Source organism: Panulirus ornatus, chromosome 34, assembly GCF_036320965.1.
Source record: "Panulirus ornatus isolate Po-2019 chromosome 34, ASM3632096v1, whole genome shotgun sequence".
Lineage (NCBI taxonomy): Eukaryota > Metazoa > Arthropoda > Malacostraca > Decapoda > Palinuridae > Panulirus > Panulirus ornatus.
Window position 1 is genome coordinate 22372356 of NC_092257.1, and position 26588 is coordinate 22398943.

Below are 26588 nucleotides of genomic sequence, written 5' to 3' on the forward strand. Positions count from 1 at the left end.
TGGAAATAAAAAGAGCGTGGTTGAGAGAGCAGAAGAGGGTGTTTTGAAGTGGTTTGGGCACATGGAGAGAATGAGTGAGGAAAGATTGACCAAGAGGATATATGTGTCGGAGGTGGAGGGAACGAGGAGAAGAGGGAGACCAAATTGGAGGTGGAAAGATGGAGTGAAAAAGATTTTGTGTGATCGGGGCCTGAACATGCAGGAGGGTGAAAGGAGGGCAAGGAATAGAGTGAATTGGAGCAATGTGGTATACCGGGGTTGACGTGCTGTCAGTGGATTGAATCATGGCATGTGAAGCGTCTGGGGTAAACCATGGAAAGCTGTGTAGGTATGTATATTTGCGTGTGTGGACGTATGTATATACATGTGTATGGGGGGGTTGGGCCATTTCTTTCGTCTGTTTCCTTGCGCTACCTCGCAAACGCGGGAGACAGCGACAAAGTATAATAAAAAAAATAAAAAAAAAAATATATATATATATATATATATATATATATATATATATATATATACATATATATATATATATATATATATATATATATATATATATATATATATATATATATAAATATATATATATTTTTTTTTTTTTGCTTTGTCGCTGTCTCCCGCGTTTGCGAGGTAGCACAAGAAAACAGATGAAAGAAATGGCCCAACCCACCCCCATACACATGTATATACATACGTCCACATACGCAAATATACATACCTACACAGCTTTCCATGGCTTACCCCAGACGCTTCACATGCCCCGATTCAATCCATTGACAGCATGTCAACCCCGGTATACCACATCGCTCCAATTCACTCTATTCCTTGCCCTCTTTTCACCCTCCTGCATGTTCAGGCCCCGATCACACAAAATCTTTTTCACTCCATCTTTCCACCTCCAATTTGGTCTCCCTCTTCTCCTCATTCCCTCCACCTCCGACACATATATCCTCTTGGTCAATCTTTCCTCACTCATTCACTCCATGTGCCCAAACCATTTCAAAACACCCTCTTCTGCTCTCTCAACCACGCTCTTTTTATTTCCACACATCTCTCTTACCCTTACGTTACTTACTCGATCAAACCACCTCACACCACACATTGTCCTCAAACATCTCATTTCCAGCACATCCATCCTCCTGCGAACAACTCTATCCATAGCCCACGCCTCACAACCATACAACATTGTTGGAAACACTATTCCTTCAAACATACCCATTTTTGCTTTCCGAGATAATGTTCTCGACTTCCACACATTCTTCAAGGCTCCCAGAATTTTCGCCCCCTCCCCCACCCCATGATCCACTTCCGCTTCCATGGTTCCATCCGCTGCCAGATCCACTCCCAGATATATAAAACACTTCACTTCCTCCAGTTTTTCTCCATTCAAACTCACCTCCCAATTGACTTGACCCTCAACCCTACTGTACCTAATAACCTTGCTCTTATTCACATTTACTCTTAACTTTCTTCTTTCACACACTTTACCAAACTCAGTCACCAGCTTCTGCAGTTTCTCACATGAATCAGCCACCAGCGCTGTATCATCAGCGAACAACAACTGACTCACTTCCCAAGCTCTCTCATCCCCAACAGACTTCATACTTGCACCTCTTTCCAAAACTCTTGCATTCACCTCCCTAACAACCCCATCCATAAACAAATTAAACAACCATGGAGACATCACACACCCCTGCCGCAAACCTACATTCACTGAGAACCAATCGCTTTCCTCTCTTCCTACACGTACACATGCCTTACATCCTCGATAAAAACTTTTTACTGCTTCTAACAACTTTCCTCCCACACCATATATTCTTAATACCTTCCACAGAGCATCTCTATCAACTCTATCATATGCCTTCTCCAGATCCATAAATGCTACATACAAATCCATTTGCTTTTCTAAGTATTTCTCACATACATTCTTCAAAGCAAACACCTGATCCACACATCCTCTACCACTTCTGAAACCACACTGCTCTTCCCCAATCTGATGCTCTGTACATGCCTTCACCCTCTCAATCAATACCCTCCCATATAATTTACCAGGAATACTCAACAAACTTATACCTCTGTAATTTGAGCACTCACTCTTATCCCCTTTGCCTTTGTACAATGGCACTATGCACGCATTCCGCCAATCCTCAGGCACCTCACCGTGAGTCATACATACATTAAATAACCTTACCAACCAGTCAACAATACAGTCACCCCCTTTTTTAATAAATTCAACTGCAATACCATCCAAACCTGCTGCCTTGCCGGCTTTCATCTTCCGCAAAGCTTTTACTACCTCTTCTCTGTTTACCAAATCATTTTCCCTAACCCTCTCACTTTGCACACCACCTCGACCAAAACACCCTATATCTGCCATTCTATCATCAAACACATTCAACAAACCTTCAAAATACTCACTCCATCTCCTTCTCACATCAGCACTACTTGTTATCACCTCCCCATTTGCGCCCTTAACTGAAGTTCCCATTTGCTCCCTTGTCTTACGCACTTTATTTACCTCCTTCCAGAACATCTTTTTATTCTCCCTAAAATTTAATGATACTCTCTCACCCCAACTCTCATTTGCCCTTTTTTTCACCTCTTGCACCTTTCTCTTGACCTCCTGTCTCTCTTTTATACGTCTCCCACTCAACTGCATTTTTCCCTGCAAAAACCGTCCAAATGCCTCTCTCTTCTCTTTCACTAATACTCTTACTTCTTCATCCCACCACTCACTACCCTTTCTAATCAACCCACCTCCCACTCTTCTCATGCCACAAGCATCTTTTGCGCAATCCATCACTGATTCCCTAAATACATCCCATTCCTCCCCCACTCCCCTTACTTCCATTGTTCTCACCTTTTTCCATTCTGTACTCAGTCTCTCCTGGTACTTCCTCACACAAGTCTCCTTCCCAAGCTCACTTACTCTCACCACCCTCTTCACCCCAACGTTCACTCTTTTTTTCTGAAAACCCATACAAATCTTCACCTTAGCCTCCACAAGATAATGATCAGACATCCCTCCAGTTGCACCTCTCAGCACATTAACATCCAAAAGTCTCTCTTTCACGCGCCTGTCAATTAACACGTAATCCAATAACGCTCTCTGGCCATCTCTCCTACTTACATAAGTATACTTATGTATATCTCGCTTTTTAAACCAGGTATTCCCAATCATCAGTCCTTTTTCAGCACATAAATCTACAAGCTCTTCACCATTTCCATTTACAACACTGAACACCCCATGTATACCAATTATTCCCTCAACTGCCACATTACTCACCTTTGCATTCAAATCACCCATCACTATAACCCGGTCTCGTGCATCAAAACCACTAACACACTCATTCAGCTGCTCCCAAAACACTTGCCTCTCATGATCTTTCTTCTCATGCCCAGGTGCATATGCACCAATAATCACCCATCTCTCTCCATCAACTTTCAGTTTTACCCATATTAATCGAGAATTTACTTTCTTACATTCTATCACATACTCCCACAACTCCTGTTTCAGGAGTACTGCTACTCCTTCCCTTGCTCTTGTCCTCTCACTAACATCTGACTTTACTCCCAAGACATTCCCAAACCACTCTTCCCCTTTACCCTTGAGCTTCGTTTCACTCAGAGCCAAAACATCCAGGTTCCTTTCCTCAAACATACTACCTATCTCTCCTTTTTTCACATCTTGGTTAAATCCACACACATTTAGGCACCTGAATCTGAGCCTTCGAGGAGGATGAGCACTCCCTGCGTGACTCCTTCTGTTTCCCATTTTAGAAAGTTAAAAAAAATACAAGGAAGGGAGGATATATATATATATATATATATATATATATATATATATATATATATATATATATATATATATATATTTTTTTCTTGCTTTGTCGCTGTCTCCCGCGTTTGCGAGGTAGCGCAAGGAAACAGACGAAAGAAATGGCCCAACCCACCCCCATACACATGTATATATATACGTCCACACACGCAAATATACATACCTACACAGCTTTCCATGGTTTACCCCAGACGCTTCACATGCCCTGATTCAACCCACTGACAGCACGTCAACCCCGGTATACCACATCGATCCAATTCACTCTATTCCTTGCCCTCCTTTCACCCTCCTGTATGTTCAGGCCCCGATCACACAAAATCTTTTTCACTCCATCTTTCCACCTCCAATTTGGTCTCCCTCCTCTCCTCGTTCCCTCGACCACCGACACATATATCATCTTGGTCAATCTTTCCTCACTCATTCTCTCCATGTGCCCAAACCATTTCAAAAGACACTCTTCTGCTCTCTCAACCACGCTCTTTTTATTTCCACACATCTCTCTTACCCTTACATTACTTACTCGATCAAACCACCTCACACCACACATTGTCCTCAAACATCTCATTTCCAGCACATCCATCCTCCTGCGCACAACTCTATCCATAGCCCACGCCTCGCAACCATACAACATTGTTGGAACCACTATTCCTTCAAACATACCCATTTTTGCTTTCCGAGATAATGTTCTCGACTTCCACACATTCTTCAAGGCTCCCAGAATTTTCATCCCCTCCCCCACCCTATGATCCATTTCCGCTTCCATGGTTCCATCCGCTGCCAGATCCACTCCCAGATATCTAAAACACTTTACTTCCTCCAGTTTTTCTCCATTCAAACTTACCTCCCAATTGACTTGACCCTCAACCCTACTGTACCTAATAACCTTGCTCTTATTCACATTTACTCTTAACTTTCTTCTTTCACACACTTTCCCAAACTCAGTCACCAGCTTCTGCAGTTTCTCACATGAATCAGCCACCAGCGCTGTATCATCAGCGAACAACAACTGACTCACTTCCCAAGCTCTCTCATCCACAACAGACTTCATACTTGCCCCTCTTTCCAAAACTCTTGCATTCACCTCCCTAACAACCCCATCCATAAACAAATTAAACAACCATGGAGACATCACACACCCCTGCCGCAAACCTATATTCACTGAGAACCAATCACTTTCCTCTCTTCCTACACGTACACATGCCTTACATTCTCGATAAAAACTTTTCACTCCTTCTAACAACTTGCCTCCCACACCTTATATTCTTAATACCTTCCACAGAGCATCTCTATCAACTCTATCATATGCCTTCTCCAGATCCATAAATGCTACGTACAAATCCATTTGCTTTTCTAAGTATTTCTCACAAGTCAATTGGGAGGTAAGTTTGAATGGAGAAAAACTGGAGGAAGTAAAGTGTTTTAGATATCTGGGAGTGGATCTGGCAGCAGATGGAACCATGGAAGCGAAAGTGGATCATAGAGTGGGGGAGGAGGCGAAAATTTTGGGAGCATTGAAGAATGTGTGGAAGTCAAGAACATTATCTCGGAAAGCAAAAATGGGTATGTTTGAAGGAATAGTGCTTCCAACAGTGTTGTATGGTTGCGAGGCGTGGGCTATGGATGGAGTTGTGCGCAGGAGGATGGATGTGCTGGAAATGAGATGTTTGAGGACAATGTGTGGTGTGAGGTGGTTTGATCGAGTAAGTAACGTACGGGTAAGAGAGATGTGTGGAAATAAAAAGAGCGTGGTTGAGAGAGCAGAAGAGGGTGTTTTGAAACGGAGAGAATGAGTGAGGAAAGACTGACCAAGAGGATATATGTGTCACAGGTGGAGGGTACGAGGAGAAGTGGGAGACCAAATTGGAGGTGGAAAGATGGAGTGAAAAAGATTTTGTGTGATCGGGGCCTGAACATGCAGGAGGGTGAAAGGAGGGCAAGGAATAGAGTGAATTGGATCGATGTGGTATACCGGGGATGACGTGCTGTCAGTGGATTGAATCAGGGCATGTGAAGGTCTGGGGTAAACCATGGAAAGCTGTGTAGGTATGTATATTTGCGTGTGTGGACGTATGTATATACATGTGTATGGGGGTGGGTTGGGTCATTTCTTTCGTCTGTTTCCTTGTGCTACCTTGCAAACGCGGGAGACAGCGACAAAGCAAAAAAAAAAATACATATATATATATATATTTTTTTTTTTTTTTTTTTTTTTTTTAATTTTCCAAAAGAATGAACAGAGAAGAGGGCCAGGTGAGGATATTCCCTCAAAGGCCCAGTCCTCTGTTCTTATATATATATATATATATATATTGGAAAGGATCACAATTTTGCGCGTGATCAAGATATTCCTACGAGTCCACGTGGACTCATAGGAATATATATATATATATATATATATATATATATATATATATATATGTGTGTGTATATATGTATATATATATATATATATGGAGCGGGGGGCTGGAAATCCTCCCCTCTCGCGGGAAATGGCGAATAGTATGAAAAAAAAAAAAAAAATATATATATATATATATATATATATATATGGATTGTTGACTGGTTGGTAAGGTTATTTAATGTATGTATGACTCATGGTGAGGTGCCTGAGGATTGGCGGAATGCGTGCATAGTGCCATTGTACAAAGGCAAAGGGGATATGAGTGAGTGCTCAAATTACAGAGGTATAAGTTTTTGAGTATTCCTGGTAAATTATATGGGAGGGTATTGATTGAGAGGGTGAAGGCATGTACAGAGCATCAGATTGGGGAAGAGCAGTGTGGTTTCAGAAGTGGTAGAGGATGTGTGGATCAGGTGTTTGCTTTGAAGAATGTATGTGAGAAATACTTAGAAAAGCAAATGGATTTGTATGTAGCATTTATGGATCTGGAGAAGGCATATGATAGAGTTGATAGAGATGCTCTGTGGAAGGTATTAAGAATATATGGTGTGGGAGGAAAGTTGTTAGAAGCAGTGAAAAGTTTTTATCGAGGATGTAAGGCATGTGTACGTGTAGGAAGAGAGGAAAGTGATTGGTTCTCAGTGAATGTAGGTTTGCGGCAGGGGTGTGTGATGTCTCCATGGTTGTTTAATTTGTTTATGGATGGGGTTGTTAGGGAGGTAAATGCAAGAGTTTTGGAAAGAGGGGCAAGTATGAAGTCTGTTGGGGATGAGAGAGCTTGGGAAGTGAGTCAGTTGTTGTTCGCTGATGATACAGCGCTGGTGGCTGATTCATGTGAGAAACTGCAGAAGCTGGTGACTGAGTTTGGTAAAGTGTGTGGAAGAAGAAAGTTAAGAGTAAATGTGAATAAGAGCAAGGTTATTAGGTACAGTAGGGTTGAGGGTCAAGTCAATTGGGAGGTGAGTTTGAATGGAGAAAAACTGGAGGAAGTGAAGTGTTTTATATATCTGGGAGTGAATCTGGCAGCGGATGGAACCATGGAAGCGGAAGTGGATCATAGGGTGGGGGAGGGGGCGAAAATTCTGGGGGCCTTGAAGAATGTGTGGAAGTCGAGAACATTATCTCGGAAAGCAAAAATGGGTATGTTTGAAGGAATAGTGGTTCCAACAATGTTGTATGGTTGTGAGGCTTGGGCTATGGATAGAGTTGTGCGCAGGAGGATGGATGTGCTGGAAATGAGATGTTTGAGGACAATATGTGGTGTGAGGTGGTTTGATCGAGTGAGTAACGTAAGGGTAAGAGAGATGTGTGGAAATAAAAAGAGCGTGGTTGAGAGAGCAGAAGAGGGTGTTTTGAAGTGGTTTGGGCACATGGAGAGAATGAGTGAGAAAGATTGACCAAGAGGATATATGTGTCGGAGGTGGAGGGAACGAGGAGAAGAGGGAGACCAAATTGGAGGTGGAAAGATGGAGTGAAAAAGATTTTGTGTGATCGGGGCCTGAACATGCAGGAGGGTGAAAGGAGGGCAAGGAATAGAGTGAATTGGAGCAATGTGGTATACCGGGGTTGACGTGCTGTCAGTGGATTGAATCATGGCATGTGAAGCGTCTGGGGTAAACCATGGAAAGCTGTGTAGGTATGTATATTTGCGTGTGTGGACGTATGTATATACATGTGTATGGGGGGGTTGGGCCATTTCTTTCGTCTGTTTCCTTGCGCTACCTCGCAAACGCGGGAGACAGCGACAAAGTATAATAAAAAAAATAAAAAAAAATATATATATATATATATATATATATATATATATATATATATATATATATATATATATATATATATATATATATATATAAATATATATATATATTTTTTTTTTTTTTTTGCTTTGTCGCTGTCTCCCGCGTTTGCGAGGTAGCACAAGGAAACAGATGAAAGAAATGGCCCAACCCACCCCCATACACATGTATATACATACGTCCACACACGCAAATATACATACCTACACAGCTTTCCATGGCTTACCCCAGACGCTTCACATGCCCGATTCAATCCACTGACAGCACGTCAACCCCGGTATACCACATCGCTCCAATTCACTCTATTCCTTGCCCTCCTTTCACCCTCCTGCATGTTCAGGCCCCGATCACACAAAATCTTTTTCACTCCATCTTTCCACCTCCAATTTGGTCTCCCTCTTCTCCTCATTCCCTCCACCTCCGACACATATATCCTCTTGGTCAATCTTTCCTTACTCATTCACTCCATGTGCCCAAACCATTTCAAAACACCCTCTTCTGCTCTCTCAACCACGCTCTTTTTATTTCCACACATCTCTCTTACCCTTACGTTACTTACTCGATCAAACCACCTCACACCACACATTGTCCTCAAACATCTCATTTCCAGCACATCCATCCTCCTGCGCACAACTCTATCCATAGCCCACGCCTCACAACCATACAACATTGTTGGAAACACTATTCCTTCAAACATACCCATTTTTGCTTTCCGAGATAATGTTCTCGACTTCCACACATTCTTCAAGGCTCCCAGAATTTTCGCCCCCTCCCCCACCCCATGATCCACTTCCGCTTCCATGGTTCCATCCGCTGCCAGATCCACTCCCAGATATCTAAAACACTTCACTTCCTCCAGTTTTTCTCCATTCAAACTCACCTCCCAATTGACTTGACCCTCAACCCTACTGTACCTAATAACCTTGCTCTTATTCACATTTACTCTTAACTTTCTTCTTTCACACACTTTACCAAACTCAGTCACCAGCTTCTGCAGTTTCTCACATGAATCAGCCACCAGCGCTGTATCATCAGCGAACAACAACTGACTCACTTCCCAAGCTCTCTCATCCCCAACAGACTTCATACTTGCACCTCTTTCCAAAACTCTTGCATTCACCTCCCTAACAACCCCATCCATAAACAAATTAAACAACCATGGAGACATCACACACCCCTGCCGCAAACCTACATTCACTGAGAACCAATCGCTTTCCTCTCTTCCTACACGTACACATGCCTTACATCCTCGATAAAAACTTTTTACTGCTTCTAACAACTTTCCTCCCACACCATATATTCTTAATACCTTCCACAGAGCATCTCTATCAACTCTATCATATGCCTTCTCCAGATCCATAAATGCTACATACAAATCCATTTGCTTTTCTAAGTATTTCTCACATACATTCTTCAAAGCAAACACCTGATCCACACATCCTCTACCACTTCTGAAACCACACTGCTCTTCCCCAATCTGATGCTCTGTACATGCCTTCACCCTCTCAATCAATACCCTCCCATATAATTTACCAGGAATACTCAACAAACTTATACCTCTGTAATTTGAGCACTCACTCTTATCCCCTTTGCCTTTGTACAATGGCACTATGCACGCATTCCGCCAATCCTCAGGCACCTCACCATGAGTCATACATATATTAAATAACCTTACCAACCAGTCAACAATACAGTCACCCCCTTTTTTAATAAATTCAACTGCAATACCATCCAAACCTGCTGCCTTGCCGACTTTCATCTTCCGCAAAGCTTTTACTACCTCTTCTCTGTTTACCAAATCATTTTCCCTAACCCTCTCACTTTGCACACCACCTCGACCAAAACACCCTATATCTGCCATTCTATCATCAAACACATTCAACAAACCTTCAAAATACTCACTCCATCTCCTTCTCACATCACCACTACTTGTTATCACCTCCCCATTTGCGCCCTTCACTGAAGTTCCCATTTGCTCCCTTGTCTTACGCACTTTATTTACCTCCTTCCAGAACATCTTTTTATTCTCCCTAAAATTTAATGATACTCTCTCACCCCAACTCTCATTTGCCCTTTTTTTCACCTCTTGCACCTTTCTCTTGACCTCCTGTCTCTCTTTTATACGTCTCCCACTCAACTGCATTTTTCCCTGCAAAAACCGTCCAAATGCCTCTCTCTTCTCTTTCACTAATACTCTTACTTCTTCATCCCACCACTCACTACCCTTTCTAATCAACCCACCTCCCACTCTTCTCATGCCACAAGCATCTTTTGCGCAATCCATCACTGATTCCCTAAATACATCCCATTCCTCCCCCACTCCCCTTACTTCCATTGTTCTCACCTTTTTCCATTCTGTACTCAGTCTCTCCTGGTACTTCCTCACACAAGTCTCCTTCCCAAGCTCACTTACTCTCACCACCCTCTTCACCCCAACGTTCACTCTTTTTTTCTGAAAACCCATACAAATCTTCACCTTAGCCTCCACAAGATAATGATCAGACATCCCTCCAGTTGCACCTCTCAGCACATTAACATCCAAAAGTCTCTCTTTCACGCGCCTGTCAATTAACACGTAATCCAATAACGCTCTCTGGCCATCTCTCCTACTTACATAAGTATACTTATGTATATCTCGCTTTTTAAACCAGGTATTCCCAATCATCAGTCCTTTTTCAGCACATAAATCTACAAGCTCTTCACCATTTCCATTTACAACACTGAACACCCCATGTATACCAATTATTCCCTCAACTGCCACATTACTCACCTTTGCATTCAAATCACCCATCACTATAACCCGATCTCGTGCATCAAAACCACTAACACACTCATTCAGCTGCTCCCAAAACACTTGCCTCTCATGATCTTTCTTCTCATGCCCAGGTGCATATGCACCAATAATCACCCATCTCTCTCCATCAACTTTCAGTTTTACCCATATTAATCGAGAATTTACTTTCTTACATTCTATCACATACTCCCACAACTCCTGTTTCAGGAGTACTGCTACTCCTTCCCTTGCTCTTGTCCTCTCACTAACCCCTGACTTTACTCCCAAGACATTCCCAAACCACTCTTCCCCTTTACCCTTGAGCTTCGTTTCACTCAGAGCCAAAACATCCAGGTTCCTTTCCTCAAACATACTACCTATCTCTCCTTTTTTCACATCTTGGTTAAATCCACACACATTTAGGCACCTGAATCTGAGCCTTCGAGGAGGATGAGCACTCCCTGCGTGACTCCTTCTGTTTCCCATTTTAGAAAGTTAAAAAAAATACAAGGAAGGGAGGATATATATATATATATATATATATATATATATATATATATATATATATATATATATATATATATATATATATATATATTTTTTTTTTTCTTGCTTTGTCGCTGTCTCCCGCGTTTGCGAGGTAGCGCAAGGAAACAGACGAAAGAAATGGCCCAACCCACCCCCATACACATGTATATATATACGTCCACACACGCAAATATACATACCTACACAGCTTTCCATGGTTTACCCCAGACGCTTCACATGCCCTGATTCAACCCACTGACAGCACGTCAACCCCGGTATACCACATCGATCCAATTCACTCTATTCCTTGCCCTCCTTTCACCCTCCTGTATGTTCAGGCCCCGATCACACAAAATCTTTTTCACTCCATCTTTCCACCTCCAATTTGGTCTCCCTCTTCTCCTCGTTCCCTCCACCACCGACACATATATCATCTTGGTCAATCTTTCCTCACTCATTCTCTCCATGTGCCCAAACCATTTCAAAAGACACTCTTCTGCTCTCTCAACCACGCTCTTTTTATTTCCACACATCTCTCTTACCCTTACATTACTTACTCGATCAAACCACCTCACACCACACATTGTCCTCAAACATCTCATTTCCAGCACATCCATCCTCCTGCGCACAACTCTATCCATAGCCCACGCCTCGCAACCATACAACATTGTTGGAACCACTATTCCTTCAAACATACCCATTTTTGCTTTCCGAGATAATGTTCTCGACTTCCACACATTCTTCAAGGCTCCCAGAATTTTCATCCCCTCCCCCACCCTATGATCCACTTCCGCTTCCATGGTTCCATCCGCTGCCAGATCCACTCCCAGATATCTAAAACACTTTACTTCCTCCAGTTTTTCTCCATTCAAACTTACCTCCCAATTGACTTGACCCTCAACCCTACTGTACCTAATAACCTTGCTCTTATTCACATTTACTCTTAACTTTCTTCTTTCACACACTTTCCCAAACTCAGTCACCAGCTTCTGCAGTTTCTCACATGAATCAGCCACCAGCGCTGTATCATCAGCGAACAACAACTGACTCACTTCCCAAGCTCTCTCATCCCCAACAGACTTCATACTTGCCCCTCTTTCCAAAACTCTTGCATTCACCTCCCTAACAACCCCATCCATAAACAAATTAAACAACCATGGAGACATCACACACCCCTGCCGCAAACCTATATTCACTGAGAACCAATCACTTTCCTCTCTTCCTACACGTACACATGCCTTACATTCTCGATAAAAACTTTTCACTCCTTCTAACAACTTGCCTCCCACACCTTATATTCTTAATACCTTCCACAGAGCATCTCTATCAACTCTATCATATGCCTTCTCCAGATCCATAAATGCTACGTACAAATCCATTTGCTTTTCTAAGTATTTCTCACAAGTCAATTGGGAGGTAAGTTTGAATGGAGAAAAACTGGAGGAAGTAAAGTGTTTTAGATATCTGGGAGTGGATCTGGCAGCAGATGGAACCATGGAAGCGAAAGTGGATCATAGAGTGGGGGAGGAGGCGAAAATTTTGGGAGCCTTGAAGAATGTGTGGAAGTCAAGAACATTATCTCGGAAAGCAAAAATGGGTATGTTTGAAGGAATAGTGGTTCCAACAGTGTTATATGGTTGCGAGGCGTGGGCTATGGATAGAGTTGTGCGCAGGAGGATGGATGTGCTGGAAATGAGATGTTTGAGGACAATGTGTGGTGTGAGGTGGTTTGATCGAGTGAGTAACGTAAGGGTAAGAGAGATGTGTGGAAATAAAAAGAGCGTGGTTGAGAGAGCAGAAGAGGGTGTTTTGAAGTGGTTTGGGCACATGGAGAGGATGAGTGAGGAAAGATTGACCAGGAGGATATATGTGTCGGAGTTGGAGGGAACAAGGAGAAGAGGGAGACCAAATTGGAGGTGGAAAGATGGAGTGAAAAAGATTTTGTGTGATCGGGGCCTGAACATGCAGGAGGGTGAAAGGAGGGCAAGGAATAGAGTGAGTTGGAGCAATGTGGTATACCGGGGTTGACGTGCTGTCAGTGGATTGAAGCCGGGCATGTGAAGCGTCTGGGGTAAACCGTGGAAGGCTGTGTAGGTATGTATATTTGCGTGTGTGGACGTATGTATATACATGTGTATGGGGGGGGGTTGGGCCATTTCTTTCGTCTGTTTCCTTGCGCTACCTTGCAAACGCGGGAGACAGCGACAAAGTATAATAAAAAAAAAAATAATAATATATATATATATATATATATATATATATATATATATATATATATATATATATATATATATATATATATATATATATTCTTCTTTCTTTCAAACTATTCGCCATTTCCCATGTTAGTGAGGTAGCATTAAGAACAGAGGACTGGGCCTTTGAGGGAATATCCTCACCTGGCCCCCTTCTCTGTTCCTTCTTTTGGAAAGTTAAAAAAAAATTGAGAGGGGAGGATTTCCAGCACCCCGCTCCCTCCCCTTTTAGTCGCCTTCTATGACACGCAGGGAATACGTGGGAAGTATTCTTTCTCCCCTATATATATATATTTTTTTTGTCGCTGTTTCCTGCGTTTGCGAGGTAGCGCAAGGAAACAGACGAAAGAAATGGCCCAACCAACCCCAATGCACAATGTATATACATACACGTCCACACATGCAAATATACATACCTATACATCTCAATGTACTCATATATATACACACACAGACACATACATATATACCCACGCACACAATTCACACTGTCTGCCTTTATTCATTCCCATCGCCACCTCGCCACACATGGAATACCATCCCCCTCCCCCCTCATGTGCGCGAGGTATATATATATATATATATTGTAAAAGGGGAAACAGAAGAAGGAGTCACACGGGGAGTGCTCATCCTCCTCGAAGGCTCAGATTGGGGCGTCTAAATGTGTGCGGATGTAACCAAGATGAGAAAAGAGGAGAGATAGGTAGTGTTTCCGGAAAGGAACCTGGATGTTTTGGCTCTAAGTGAAACGAAGCTCAAGGGTAAAGGAGAAGAGTGGTTTGGGAATGTCTTGGGATTAAAGTCAGTGGTCGGTGAGAGGACAAGAGCAAGGGAAGGAGTAGCACTACTCCTGAAACAGGAGTGGTGGGAGTATGTGATAGAGTGTAAGAAAGCAAACTCCAGATTGATATGGGTAAAACTGAAAGTGGATGGAGAAAGATGGGTGATTATTGGTGCATATGCACCTGGGCATGAGAAGAAAGGTCATGAGAGGCAAGTGTTTTGGGAGCAGCTGAGTGAGTGTGTTAGAAGTTTTGATGCACAAGACCAGGTTACAGTGATGGGTGATTTAAATGCAAATGTGAGTAATGTGGCAGTTGAGGAAATAATTGGTGTACATGGGGTGTTCAATGTTGTAAAGGGAAACGGTGAAGAGCTTATAGATTTATGTGCTGAAAAAGGACTGGTGATTGGGAATACCTGTTTAAAAAGAGAGATATACACAAGTATACGTATGTAAGTAGGAGAGATTACCAGAGAGCATTATTGGATTATGTGTTAATTGATAGGACCGCGAAAGAGAGACTTTTGGATGTTAATATGCTTAGAGGTGCAACTGGAGGGATGTCTGATCATTATCTTGTGGAGGCAAAGGTGAAGATTTGTAGAGGTATTCACAAAAGAAGAGAGAATGTTGGGGTGAAGAGAGTGATGAGAGTAAGTGAGCTTTGGAGGGAGACTTGTGTGAGGAAGTACCAGGAGAGACTGAGTACAGAATGGAAAAAGGTGAGACCAAAGGACATAAGGGGAGCGGGGGAGGAATGGGATAAATTTAGGGAAGCAGTGATGGATTGCACAAAAGATGCTTGTGGCATGAAAAGCATGAGAGGTGTGCAGATTAGAAAGGGTAGTGAGTGGTGGGATGAAGAAGTATGATTATTAGTGAAAGAGAAAAGAGAGGCACTTGGACGATTTTTGCAAGGAAATAATGCCAATGACTGGGAGATGTATAAAAGAAATAGGCAGGAGGTCAAGAGAAAGGTGCAAGAGGTGAAAAAGAGGGCAAATGAGAGTTGGGGTGAGAGAGTATCATTAAATTTTACTGAGAATAAAAAGATGTTTTGGAAGGAGGTAAATAAAGTGCATACGACAAGGGAACAAATGGGAACTTCAGTGAAGGGGGCTAATGGGGAGATGATAACAAGTAGTGGTGATGTGAGAAGGAGATGGAGTGAGTATTTTGAAGGTTTGTTGAAAGTGTTTGATGATAGAGTGGCAGATATAGGGTGTTTTGGTCGAGGTGGTGTGCAAAGTGAGAGGGTTAGGGAGAATGATTTGGTAAACAAAGAAGAGGTACTGAAAGCTTTGTGGAAGATGAAAGCTGGTAAGGCAGTGGGTTTGGATGGTATTGCAGTGGAATTTATTAAAAAAGGGAGTGACTGTATTGTTGACTGGTTGGTAAGGTTATTTAATGTATGTATGACTCATTATGAGGTGTCTGAGGATTGGCAGATTGCTTGCATAGTGCCATTGTACAAAGGCAAAGGGAATAAAAGTGAGTGCTCAAAGTACAGAGGTATAAGTTAGTTGAGTATTCCTGGGAAATTATATGGGATGGTACTGATTGAGAGGGTGAAGGCATGTACAGAGCATCAGATTGGGGAAGAGCAGTGTGGTTTCAGAAGTGGCAGAGGATGTGTGGATCAGGTGTTTGCTTTGAAGAATGTATGTGAGAAATACCTAGAAAAGCAAATGAATTTGTATGTAGCATTTATGGATCTGGAGAAGGCATATGATAAAGTTGACAGAGATCCTCTGTGGAAGGTATTAAGAATATATGGTGTGGGAGGCAGTTTATTAGAAGCAGTGAAAAGTTTTTATCGAGGATGTAAGGCATGTGTACGTGTAGGAAGAGAGGAAAGTGAATGTTGGTTTGCGGCAGAGGTGCGTGATGTCTCCACGGTTGTATAATTTGTTTATGGATGGGGTTGTTAGGGAGGTGAATGCAAGAGTTTTGGAAAGAGGGGCAAGTATACAGCCTGTTGTGGATGACAGTGCTTGGGAAGAGAGTCAGTTGTTATTCACTGATGATACAGCGCTGGTGGCTGATTCGCGTGTGAAACTGCATAAGCTGGTGACTGAGTTTGGTAAAGTGAGTGAAAGAAGAAAGCTGAGAGTAAATGTGAATAAGAGCAAGGTTAGTAGGTACAGTAGAGTTGAGGGACAAGTCAATTGGGAGGTAAGTTTGAATGGAGAAAAACTGGAGGAAGTGAAGTGTTTTAGATATCTGGGAGTGGATTTGGCAGTGGAAAGAACCATGGAAGCGGAAGTGAATCATAGGGTGGGGGAGGGGGTGAAAGTTCTGGGAGCGTTGAAGAATGTGTGGTCGAGAACATTATCCCAGAAAGCAAAAATGGGTATGTTTGAAGGAATAGTGGTTCCAACATTGTTATATGGTTGCGAGGGAAGGACTATAGATAGAGTTGTGCAGAGTAGGGTGGATGTGCTGGAAATGAGATTTTTGAGGACAATATGTGGTGTGAGGTGATTTGATCTAGTAAGTAATGAAAGGGTAAGAGAGATGTGTGGTAATAAAAAGAGTGTGGTTGAGAGAGCAGAAGAGGGTGTTTTGACATGGTTTGGTCACATGGAGAGAATGAGTGAGGAAAGACTGACCAAGAGGATATATGTCTCAGAGGTGGAGGGAACAAGAAGTGGGAGACCAAATTGGCAGTGGAAAGATGGAGTGAAAAAGATTTTGAGTGATCGGGGCCTGAACATGAAGGAGGGTCAAAGGCATGCAAGGGATAGAGTGAACTGGAACGATGTGGTATACCAGGGTCGACATGCTGTCAGTGGATTGAACCAGGGCATGTGAAGTGTCTGGGGTAAACCATGGAAAGTTCTGTGGGGCCTGGATGTGGAAAGGGAGCTGTGGTTACGGTGCATTATACATGACAGCTAAAGACTGACTGTGAACGAATGTGGCCTTTGTTGTCTTTTCCTAGCGCTACCTCACGCACATGCGGAGGGAGGGGGTTGTTATTTCATGTGTGGCGGGTTGGTGATGGGAATGAATAAAGGCAGAGAGTATGAATTATGTACATGTGTATATATGTATATGTCTGTGTGTGTATATATATGTATATGTTGAGATGTATAGGTATGTATATGTGCATGTGTGGACATGTATGTATATACATGTGTATGAGGGTGGGTTGGGCCATTCTTTCACCTGTTTCCTTGCGCTACCTCGCTAACGCAGGAGACAGCAACAAAGTTTAATAAATACATGAATAAATATATTCACTTATATGAAGACACTGGAAATAAATTTATCTTACCTATTTCTATTTTTGATTGCATTATGTGTATGACTGTGGAGATGCTCACTCAGATCTTGTGGCATTGTACTGATATTCCTGTATGGAAGAATATGCAGAAGAAAATGAAAAACTTTGTCATGCCCTTTCTGAAAAGCAACATCTAGAGCATACCTCTTTTTCTTGTCCTGTTCTTTATATAGAGCTTTGTCAGCATCAGTAAGTATTTCACAACACTCTAGATTTCCTTTTGCAGCAGCAGCATGCAGAGCTGTAGATTTTTTATCATCTTTAGCACGCTTGTTTGCACCACTCTTTATTAGAAGCCTAACAATACTAGAGTGACCTTGGTAAGCACTAAGATGCAAGGCTGTCCTACCATTCTCATCTTGGACATCTATACGAGCACCCTTTCGCAAAAGCATTTGACATGCCTCCCTTGAGCCTTTACGAGCTGCCACATGTAAAGGTGTTTCACCATCTTTGTTTTGAAGGTTTAAATCCAACCCTGGAAAAGTTAAAAGTTTCTCTATCAAAAATGATTTCATATTTTCTGCTGCAACATGGAGGAGTGATAACTTTTGCTGGCATACTACTTTGGGTGAAGCCCCTGCATTTAGTAACAAAATTGCACATTTCTCATATTGTTTTTTCACAGCAATGCAGAGAGCTGTATAACCATCCTTATCTTTTTCATCAATATTTTTCTTTACATCCTCATTCTTCAACAAGGAATCTAAGCAATCCTCAGCTTTTTTAGATGCTGCTACATGAAGAACACCACTCTGGGAATTGTTCTTCATATCCAGATTAGCCCCTTTATCCATTAGAATATTTACACAGCTAGTTCTACATTTCATAATGGCTTCCATCAAAGGAGTATTTCCAAAATTGTTTTGGATATTAGGAGGGGCACCCATATCTAGAAGTAATCCAACAAATTTTTCAAACCCTAATTTAGCTACTATATGAAGTGCTGTATTTCCTACAATATCCCTGTAGCTTAAGTTCATCTTAGCATCATTCATCTCTTTATAACACAAATAATGCCCTTTCCTTGCAGCCAGCATAACAGGTGGAATTTGTTCTTTGTCATCAGCTGCATCATTAGGGTAGAATGGTGCAAGCACCTTACAGCACTCATGAAAGCCTCTGTCAGCAGCATGGTGGAGAGGAAAGTACTTCTGGTTATCTTTGATACTGGGATTAGCTCCTTCTTTGATTAGCAACTCCACAACTTGAATCTGACCTTGCTGAGCAGCATAGTGCATGGGAGTCATGGACTTCTTATTTTTGATGTTTACTTTTGGGCTTGCACCATCTGTCTTCTGGTGTTCCAAAAGAATGGCACAAAGGTCTTGCTTGCCCTCTCTTGCTGCTATGTGAAGTGGAGTATTCCCATCTTTATCCTTGGCATTTACATTAGCACCATGCTGAAGTAAGAGTGCAGGTATCTTCTGTGCTCTGGTTTCTTGTTTAGAGTATTTCTTGGCCAGAATATGAAGAAGTGTTGACCCATTTTCATCATCTATGTAATCAACATTTTCTCCATCTGCTAGTAGTTTCTGACAGAGTTGAAAATCTTTACTCGTAACTGCTTCACAAAGCGGCCTTTTTCCCTTACTTGAACTTCTGAAAAGATAAATGCAAATAAAACTTTACCATAATATTTTGTAGCCTGATATATGCTTTTAAAACATAAATAAAACCAAGACACTTTCTCATTCTTCAACTAAAGACAGGAAGGAACAATCATGGCCATGATTATGTCCAGGTATTTCCTAAGTAAAGTCCATCACCATAACCTGTCATACTGCATGAACTAAAAGAGAAGGTATTACAAATTGCAAAAGAAGCACAATCTAATATCCTGTACAGTCAAATAAGGTACTGGTAATGACAATGGTGATGACATAAAACGGGCAAAGGTCAATCAGTCTTACATCTACTTCCAAATATCAGTGAAAGCTTAAAGAAGAAATTAACTTTTAATGTTCTCCGCAAGTGAACTACAAGATACCACAATCATGGCAAAGCACAATGACTCTTAATTCCCACAGCAATCAACTCTGGCACAAATTATAGTAGATCTACACCTACTGTCCCAGTGCAGCCCCCACTCATGAAGCGCTTCTGATCCATTCCAATGACATCCCTTCTCCCAGAATACATAAACATAATCATGAGACACTACTTAAATAAGCTACAAACTAACCACACCCCTAAATAGGAAAATCATACAAAGCCCAAACAAAATCCATCCTGAAACAACTGCTCATCAAGCAAAGACAGTTAAAACCATAAAGAAATCTCATATAACATGCCAAAACAACATATCAAACTTTAGCTTATACTCTGACCCTGCTGAAAGCTAAGAATTACAGATATCTTCAACCTGGTTACATGACAAAATTTCCAACATCTGAAAACTTGCCGAGATAATACAAAGTCTAAAACCATCCAAACCTCCAAACTTCCCCTCCTCCTGTTGGTCTACATCACACCTTACTTCAGTAACCAAATTCTCTGAAAACTGTTCCATAACTGATTTACACATTATATCACACTCTCACTTACACAATATGGCTTTAGGCCCAACCACATCACCAACACACCACACAAAAAACATATTCTAAATAGCTTCAACTAAAACATATTCTAAATAGCTTCAACCAACCACAATCCCCATCCTGCAAAATACTAGCATTATTAGACATCAACAAAGAATTTGAAATTGTCCCCATATGCATCAGTAAACAAAATATGCTTAGCATCATCCTTCACTAGAATTCTTTCATTGCCAGCTGTTACACTACTTGCAATGTTTTCACCCCAAAAACCCTTAAACCATACAATGGAGTTTTCCAAGAAGATTTTTCTCCAACTCTCTTTAAACTCTTCCTACACAACCTTCCATTACTTTAAGCAAACCACATCATGAAAGTCCTTTCATAAGCAGATGACCTCACAGTCACATCAAAACACCCTAACTGATACCACAGCAGCAAAAATAAACATGAAACAATACACTACGCACATGGAACAATGACCCATCAAGAACAGGATATCTGCATCTCCAATGAAGGCTTCTATCATTCTTGTAACTACAAACAGTTCACTCTCTATGGTCAATTTGAATGGACAATCACTCTCAAAGTCCAAATCACCAACCATTCTAGCCATCACATGGGAAAAACACATAACATTCACTCCCTACACCATTAGCATCAACACAAAAGTAACACATAAACTAAATACCCTCAGAATACTAACCAGCACCAGAATTGGACAAAGAAAAGAATCTCTCATCTGCTCCACATTGAAATATGCCTCACCTGTCTGGTTTTCCATCTTCTCAAAAGTAAATATAACATAGCTACACACCTCATAAAACAGAGCATTCAGAGTAATCACTGGTTGCCTAGCAATCACAAGCACTCAGCCTTTCAACCACAAGCATTCAGCCTTTCACAACGAAACAAAGATCCCCCAATACAGTCCCACCTCAACATGCTCAGCACTCAATTCTGTTCAGTAACACTAAATCCTTCTAAATTAAACAACTCCATAACTAACGACCAACCATCAAGTAAAAATAAAAAGCTTATCCATGACTCACACTTCATAACCTCTATTCAAAGATCCCATGATCCCCAACAAATATGATATTGAATAAACTCATACATGTTGAAATCACTCAAAAAGGTCTCAACATTCACCCTCCCAACTCAGTCTTAAACCTCAATCCACCAGAAATAAATCCATCAGAAGCCACATTCCCCAAACAAACAAGAGTCACATTCTACTGTCTAAACTCAAGAATCATTCCTACAAAACTACAAACATCATTACAACATATTCCTAGGCCATTTGTACCCATAATGCAACTAGCATAATGAAGACACTGAACATTTACTACTTAACTGCCCACATTCTCAGGGCAAAGGCTCACATACATTACTACATTTTATGACCTATGACCCTAAGCAATGGACATGGCCAGCTTTCTGAGTGCTGCAGGAGCCGCATAAACAAAGAAGGGACTCCTGATGTAGGAAGCAAGTAAGTATGTCTCTTAGTTTCTCTACACTAATTTACATAATCTACTTTATCATAGTGGTCAATGGTCTTTTAGAGTTTCTTAGGCAATACTTTCTTTAACAACCCAAACTTCTTTATTTCTTTTTTTGAACATTTTGGCTTTGTTTTAGAAAAAGACTATCTACTATACACAGGCACATGTGTTTCTTCCACTGCTTTTCAAGTTCTACTGAAGCTTTTCCAAGCTATGTTATTTCAAATTTTCATCACTTTTATAGACCATATCATTCCAGATGCAACTGTCAATAGCACTGCAAAGATCATTAGAATTTGCAAGTCTAAAATCTGGTATTTTTGAGGTGTTTCACGTTGACCAACATCAGGTGCACTTGAAAATTACCTCTAAAGTAATTTGTCAGCAATCACTTGCACCAAACTCTTTACCCACTCTAACATTATCAACGAGATACTCATTTATAGCTAGACTAAATCTAATATATTCTTGTCACAATTAGAGTTCCCAATATCTTCTTTCAAACTTACTCTTAATTTCTGCAAATATGAAGTTGATATTGTCAAAAGCTACATTTTTTATCACAGGATCAAGATGAGCTTGTACAAAAATAAGACACCGCTGTCTACTTTACATCTATCATTCTTAAATAGAGTACATCCTAGAACCACATATTCAGTGGGGAAATTTCTACTCTTGATATCTAACCAAGATTCAGAAATATCAGTTGTGACAGGAATTCTTTCTAATACATTTGTCTCTTAACTGAAATTTTGTTGTATATACTTCATGCATCAATGTAAAATATTTTGATATAAGTCTGAGACTTGTTTCGAAAAGTACTTACAAAAAATGATGGGGTCTGCTCCAAACTAGCTACATTTTTTTACCAAAATGTGTGTTAACAGCCTACCAAAATGCACAGTTTCCAGTTCATGTAGGTGTAATCTGTCCTTCATAAACATATCAGAATGCATGGAAAAATGTTGCCACAGACAAAATATTCAGCTCCCTCCGGGACATACGATTCACTAAGCTCCAGCTATGACATTTACATCTTCACAGTCATCCTCTCCTTACTCATCCTCCCTGTATGTCCTACAATTTCAGTATATCCTCTTCAGCTTTCTCATAAATACTCCTCTTACAACCATGCTTCTCTTCTACTTTATCATTTCTTACCAGATCAAACCTCCTTCTGTACTGTCCTCAAATATTTCATTTCCAACACATTCACACTCTTCTTAGATTTTAGTGTGGGCGAATGCAAAGTTATGTAATTTGACGCAGAAAATATATATCATGAGTGCAGAATGCTTGGTAAACCTCTACAGGAAATGAAAGAAGAAAAAGTCCTTAAAGTGATTATGGCAACAATGCCTATCTGCATACATTAAAGACAATAGTAAATTTCATAGCTAGAAATATACACAACAAAACAAAGGAGACAATACTCATCATTTACAATTCTATGGTTAGACATCACTTGGAAAGGTCATAGAAAAATTCAGTAGAGGAACCTTCTATTTGCAATTTACTAACTGCTGTATTACGTTTTTATTGTTTTTCTATTAATTTGGAAAAGTTTTTGGCCTTGTTTCCCACAAAATATGTTTCCAATCTGTTGTCCACAAATGCAACCCCAATATATACTATTGCATCAATGGAAAAACCCCATTTTGACATTAATGAAGGTCTTCTGTAGAGGCAACCAATTCCTCCTAAACTAATGGCAAAGGGATGATGATTGGACACACTGAAATGAAGCCGTAGAGAGAGAGAGAGAGAGAGAGAGAGAGAGAGAGAGAGAGAGAGAGAGAGAGAGAGAGAGAGAGAGTTAGTTTACAGGTATGTAACACTAAAGGGAACTTAGGGATAAGAGTATCAAGTCTGTCACCTGAAAGTCTCATTAGAAAAAGGTAAGCTGTAGCCTGGTAAATTTTATAACAGCCTTCAAGTGTGTATCTAAGGATATATTCAGAAAAGTTTTCATGGCATATACTACAGCAAAATATGTAACTAAGATCAAATATCTTCATAATGATGGTAGTGTAAAAATGAATTTAGAAAAGTGGAAAAAACGAATGAAAAATCCTTCTCCAAACAAAAATTTACAATAATCAAATACTAACCCATCAGTGTCATCTACATTGATGCTCACATACACAACCCGCCTCTGATGTACCACTGAGTTCATCATGTGTCTTTTGGCTGGTGTTGCTGATGGTGATGGTATTGCTCGTGTCTTTTGGCTGGTGTTGCTGATGGTGATGGTATTGCTCCAAATGCTGGTGGTGATGATGATGACAATCCTACTGCTACTGCTCTAGTTCACCAGAATGCCCCTTCAGCATCATCCTACATAATTGAAAATATATTACTGTACCATTTTGTTACCCTTTTCCACAAGATTTGTAATTTACAATTTCAGAAAATCTACAGTGATGATAATCACAAAGAGGGGAGTCAAATTATAAATATAATTCTATTTTGTATCTGATTACATTCATTGTCTGAGTAAAAACTGTAACACTAGAATCTACCACATAGTTTTTTTCTTTTATGTTAGAGAAAGAGGTATTATTTCTCTTTAGTATGGCACTTTCTGTGATACATAAGAAGGACTAGTAATGCACAAAATAGTGTAATCAGGAAACTGACAAACAAAAATAAAGCAGTCCTAAAGATGCCAAAGCAATTTCTAATTATCAGATTCAATAACATTTATACAGTGAATATCTAATTCTATAAATTTCATTTCATATAAATAATACAAGCATTAGTGAATTCTTTAAAACAGCAGAAGGCATGGATAGATATGTCTGGTGAGATAGCCATTTTAGTACGAAGGAGCTGGTGGGAAGCCATCGACCAGAGAGGTATATTACAAGTACTACCTGCCTAAGTATTGGGATGGTTAGTGATGACTGCATAGTGAGCCAGCACTTCATTGGTTACATAGTTGCACTCCTCTGACTTAGGTAGCTGTCATTTGATTTCTGCCTCACCTACACATGGACTACTGGCATTCTGTCCACAAACATAAAATCTCTTCTTGTCATGCTTAACTCACACAGCTCATTCTTTCTACTCTAGATTTTCCTGCAGTGAGCACTATGCACTGCCTTTTGGGAATATGGTATGAGCAGTAGATAGAAATGGTAGGTAGGAACATTTGGGCAAAAGCTTTAGGTAGAAGTAACTAGCAGGAACATTAGGTAAGAGCCGCTGCAAACACTGTATTAGAGTTGCCCCTTGCTAGTGGCTTGTTAAGGGTGAGCCACTTCAGGCTAAGAAACAGAACTAGATTCACTAGTTATGGAGACTCTGTTGCTGTGGCCATCTCTTTGAAGGAGTTCCAGTTGGGAACAGGTGTCAGAGATACAGATACATAGAGAATGAAAGGCTAGAGCAAAAGGCTGTGATTTTATCAGCAGCCATCCCATGATTTGAAGACCTACATTCTCTAAGGAGGTAAGGTTGATCTACTGCATTTGTAAAAATAAGTATAACCATGTCATACCCCATGACTTGAAGAAGGTAAGGTTGATATACTACATTTGTAAAAATAAGTATAACCATGCCATGTAAGAATAATACCTTATGAGTTAAGAACCAAACTGAAATAGTTTGTTACTCTAAGACATGTAGCTGGGATCACCTCTAATTTTATTGTAAAGTTGTGATGTTTAACCATGATAAGTACCCCTATTGCATATACTTAGGTGCTATTAATGTTAGCAAAATATACTTTATTTTTTCTTCATACCTGATCGACCTTTTCTACATTAGTGCAGTAGAGCCTGGAACAAATAAAGTAAGGCCTCATCTGCTCACATCCACTGAAACCACAGTTCCCTGTCCACAAATAGGCCCTATAGTTTACCCCAGATGCTTCACATGCCTTGGTTCACTCCACTGACAGCATGTCGATCCTAGAATACCACACAGTTCCAATTCATTCTATCCCATGCAACCCAATCACCCTCCTGCAAGCTTAGGCCTCCATCGCTCAAAGTTTTTTCACTCCATCCTTCCACTTCCAGTTTGGTCTCCCCATTCTCCTTGTTCCTTCCACTTCTGACACATATCCTCTTTGTCAACATTTCTTCATTCATTCTCTCCATATATCAAAACCATTTCAGCTCACCATCTTCAGCTCTCTCGACCACACTCCATTACAAGGCATCTCTCTTATCCTTTCATTACTTACTCGATCAAACTACCTCACACATCTTGTCCTCAAACATTTTATTTCCACCACATCCACCCTCCCTTGCACAGCCTTATCTATAACCCATGCCTCACATCCATATAATATTGTTGGAACTACTATTCCTTCAAACTTACCCATTTTTACCCTTCCAGATAATGTTTTCTCTCCACACATTCTTTAGTGCTCCTAGAACCTTTGCCCCCTCTCCCACACATTTCCAATTATAGGTATCTAAAACACTTCACTTCCTCCAATCTTTCTCCAGTCAAACTTAACCCCCCCACCCTCCAACTAACCTTGCCCCTCAACCCTGCTAAACCTAATAACCTTGATTACATTCACATTCTCTCAATTTCCTCCTTTCACACACTGCCAAACTCAGTCACCAGCTTCTGAAGTTTCTCAGGAAAATCCGCTCCTAGTGCCATATCATCAGCAAACAAACGACTCATCTCCAAGGCCCTCTCATTTCCCACAGCCTGCATAATAACCCCTCTCTCCATGACTCAGGCATTTACCTCCCTCACCAACCCATCCATAAACAAACTGAACAACCATGGTGGCATCACACACCCCTTCCAATGACCAACCTTCACTTGAAACCATTAACTCTCCTCTCTTCCTCCTCGTACACATGCTGTGCACCCTTGATAAAATCTTCTTACTGCTTCTAGCAGCTCTTTTCCCACA

At 40.9% G+C, this 26588-nt stretch overlaps 1 protein-coding gene and 1 long non-coding RNA gene across 2 annotated transcripts in view; one reads left to right on the forward strand and one right to left on the reverse strand.

Annotated features, from left to right (window-relative positions):
- Positions 1-26588, forward strand: part of LOC139759993 (uncharacterized) — a 124378-nt gene that overhangs the window by 96561 nt on the left and 1229 nt on the right. The gene's annotated exons all lie outside the window — the stretch shown is intronic.
- Positions 1-26588, reverse strand: part of LOC139759992 (transient receptor potential cation channel subfamily A member 1 homolog) — a 195064-nt gene that overhangs the window by 74741 nt on the left and 93735 nt on the right. The window contains exons 2-3 of the mRNA XM_071682736.1: positions 23815-24040; positions 17650-19260 (exon numbers count right to left, since the gene is read on the reverse strand). Coding sequence (XP_071538837.1) covers positions 17650-19260; positions 23815-23882 — 1679 coding nt within the window. The 5' untranslated portion in view covers positions 23883-24040. The remainder of the gene's footprint in view (positions 1-17649; positions 19261-23814; positions 24041-26588) is intronic.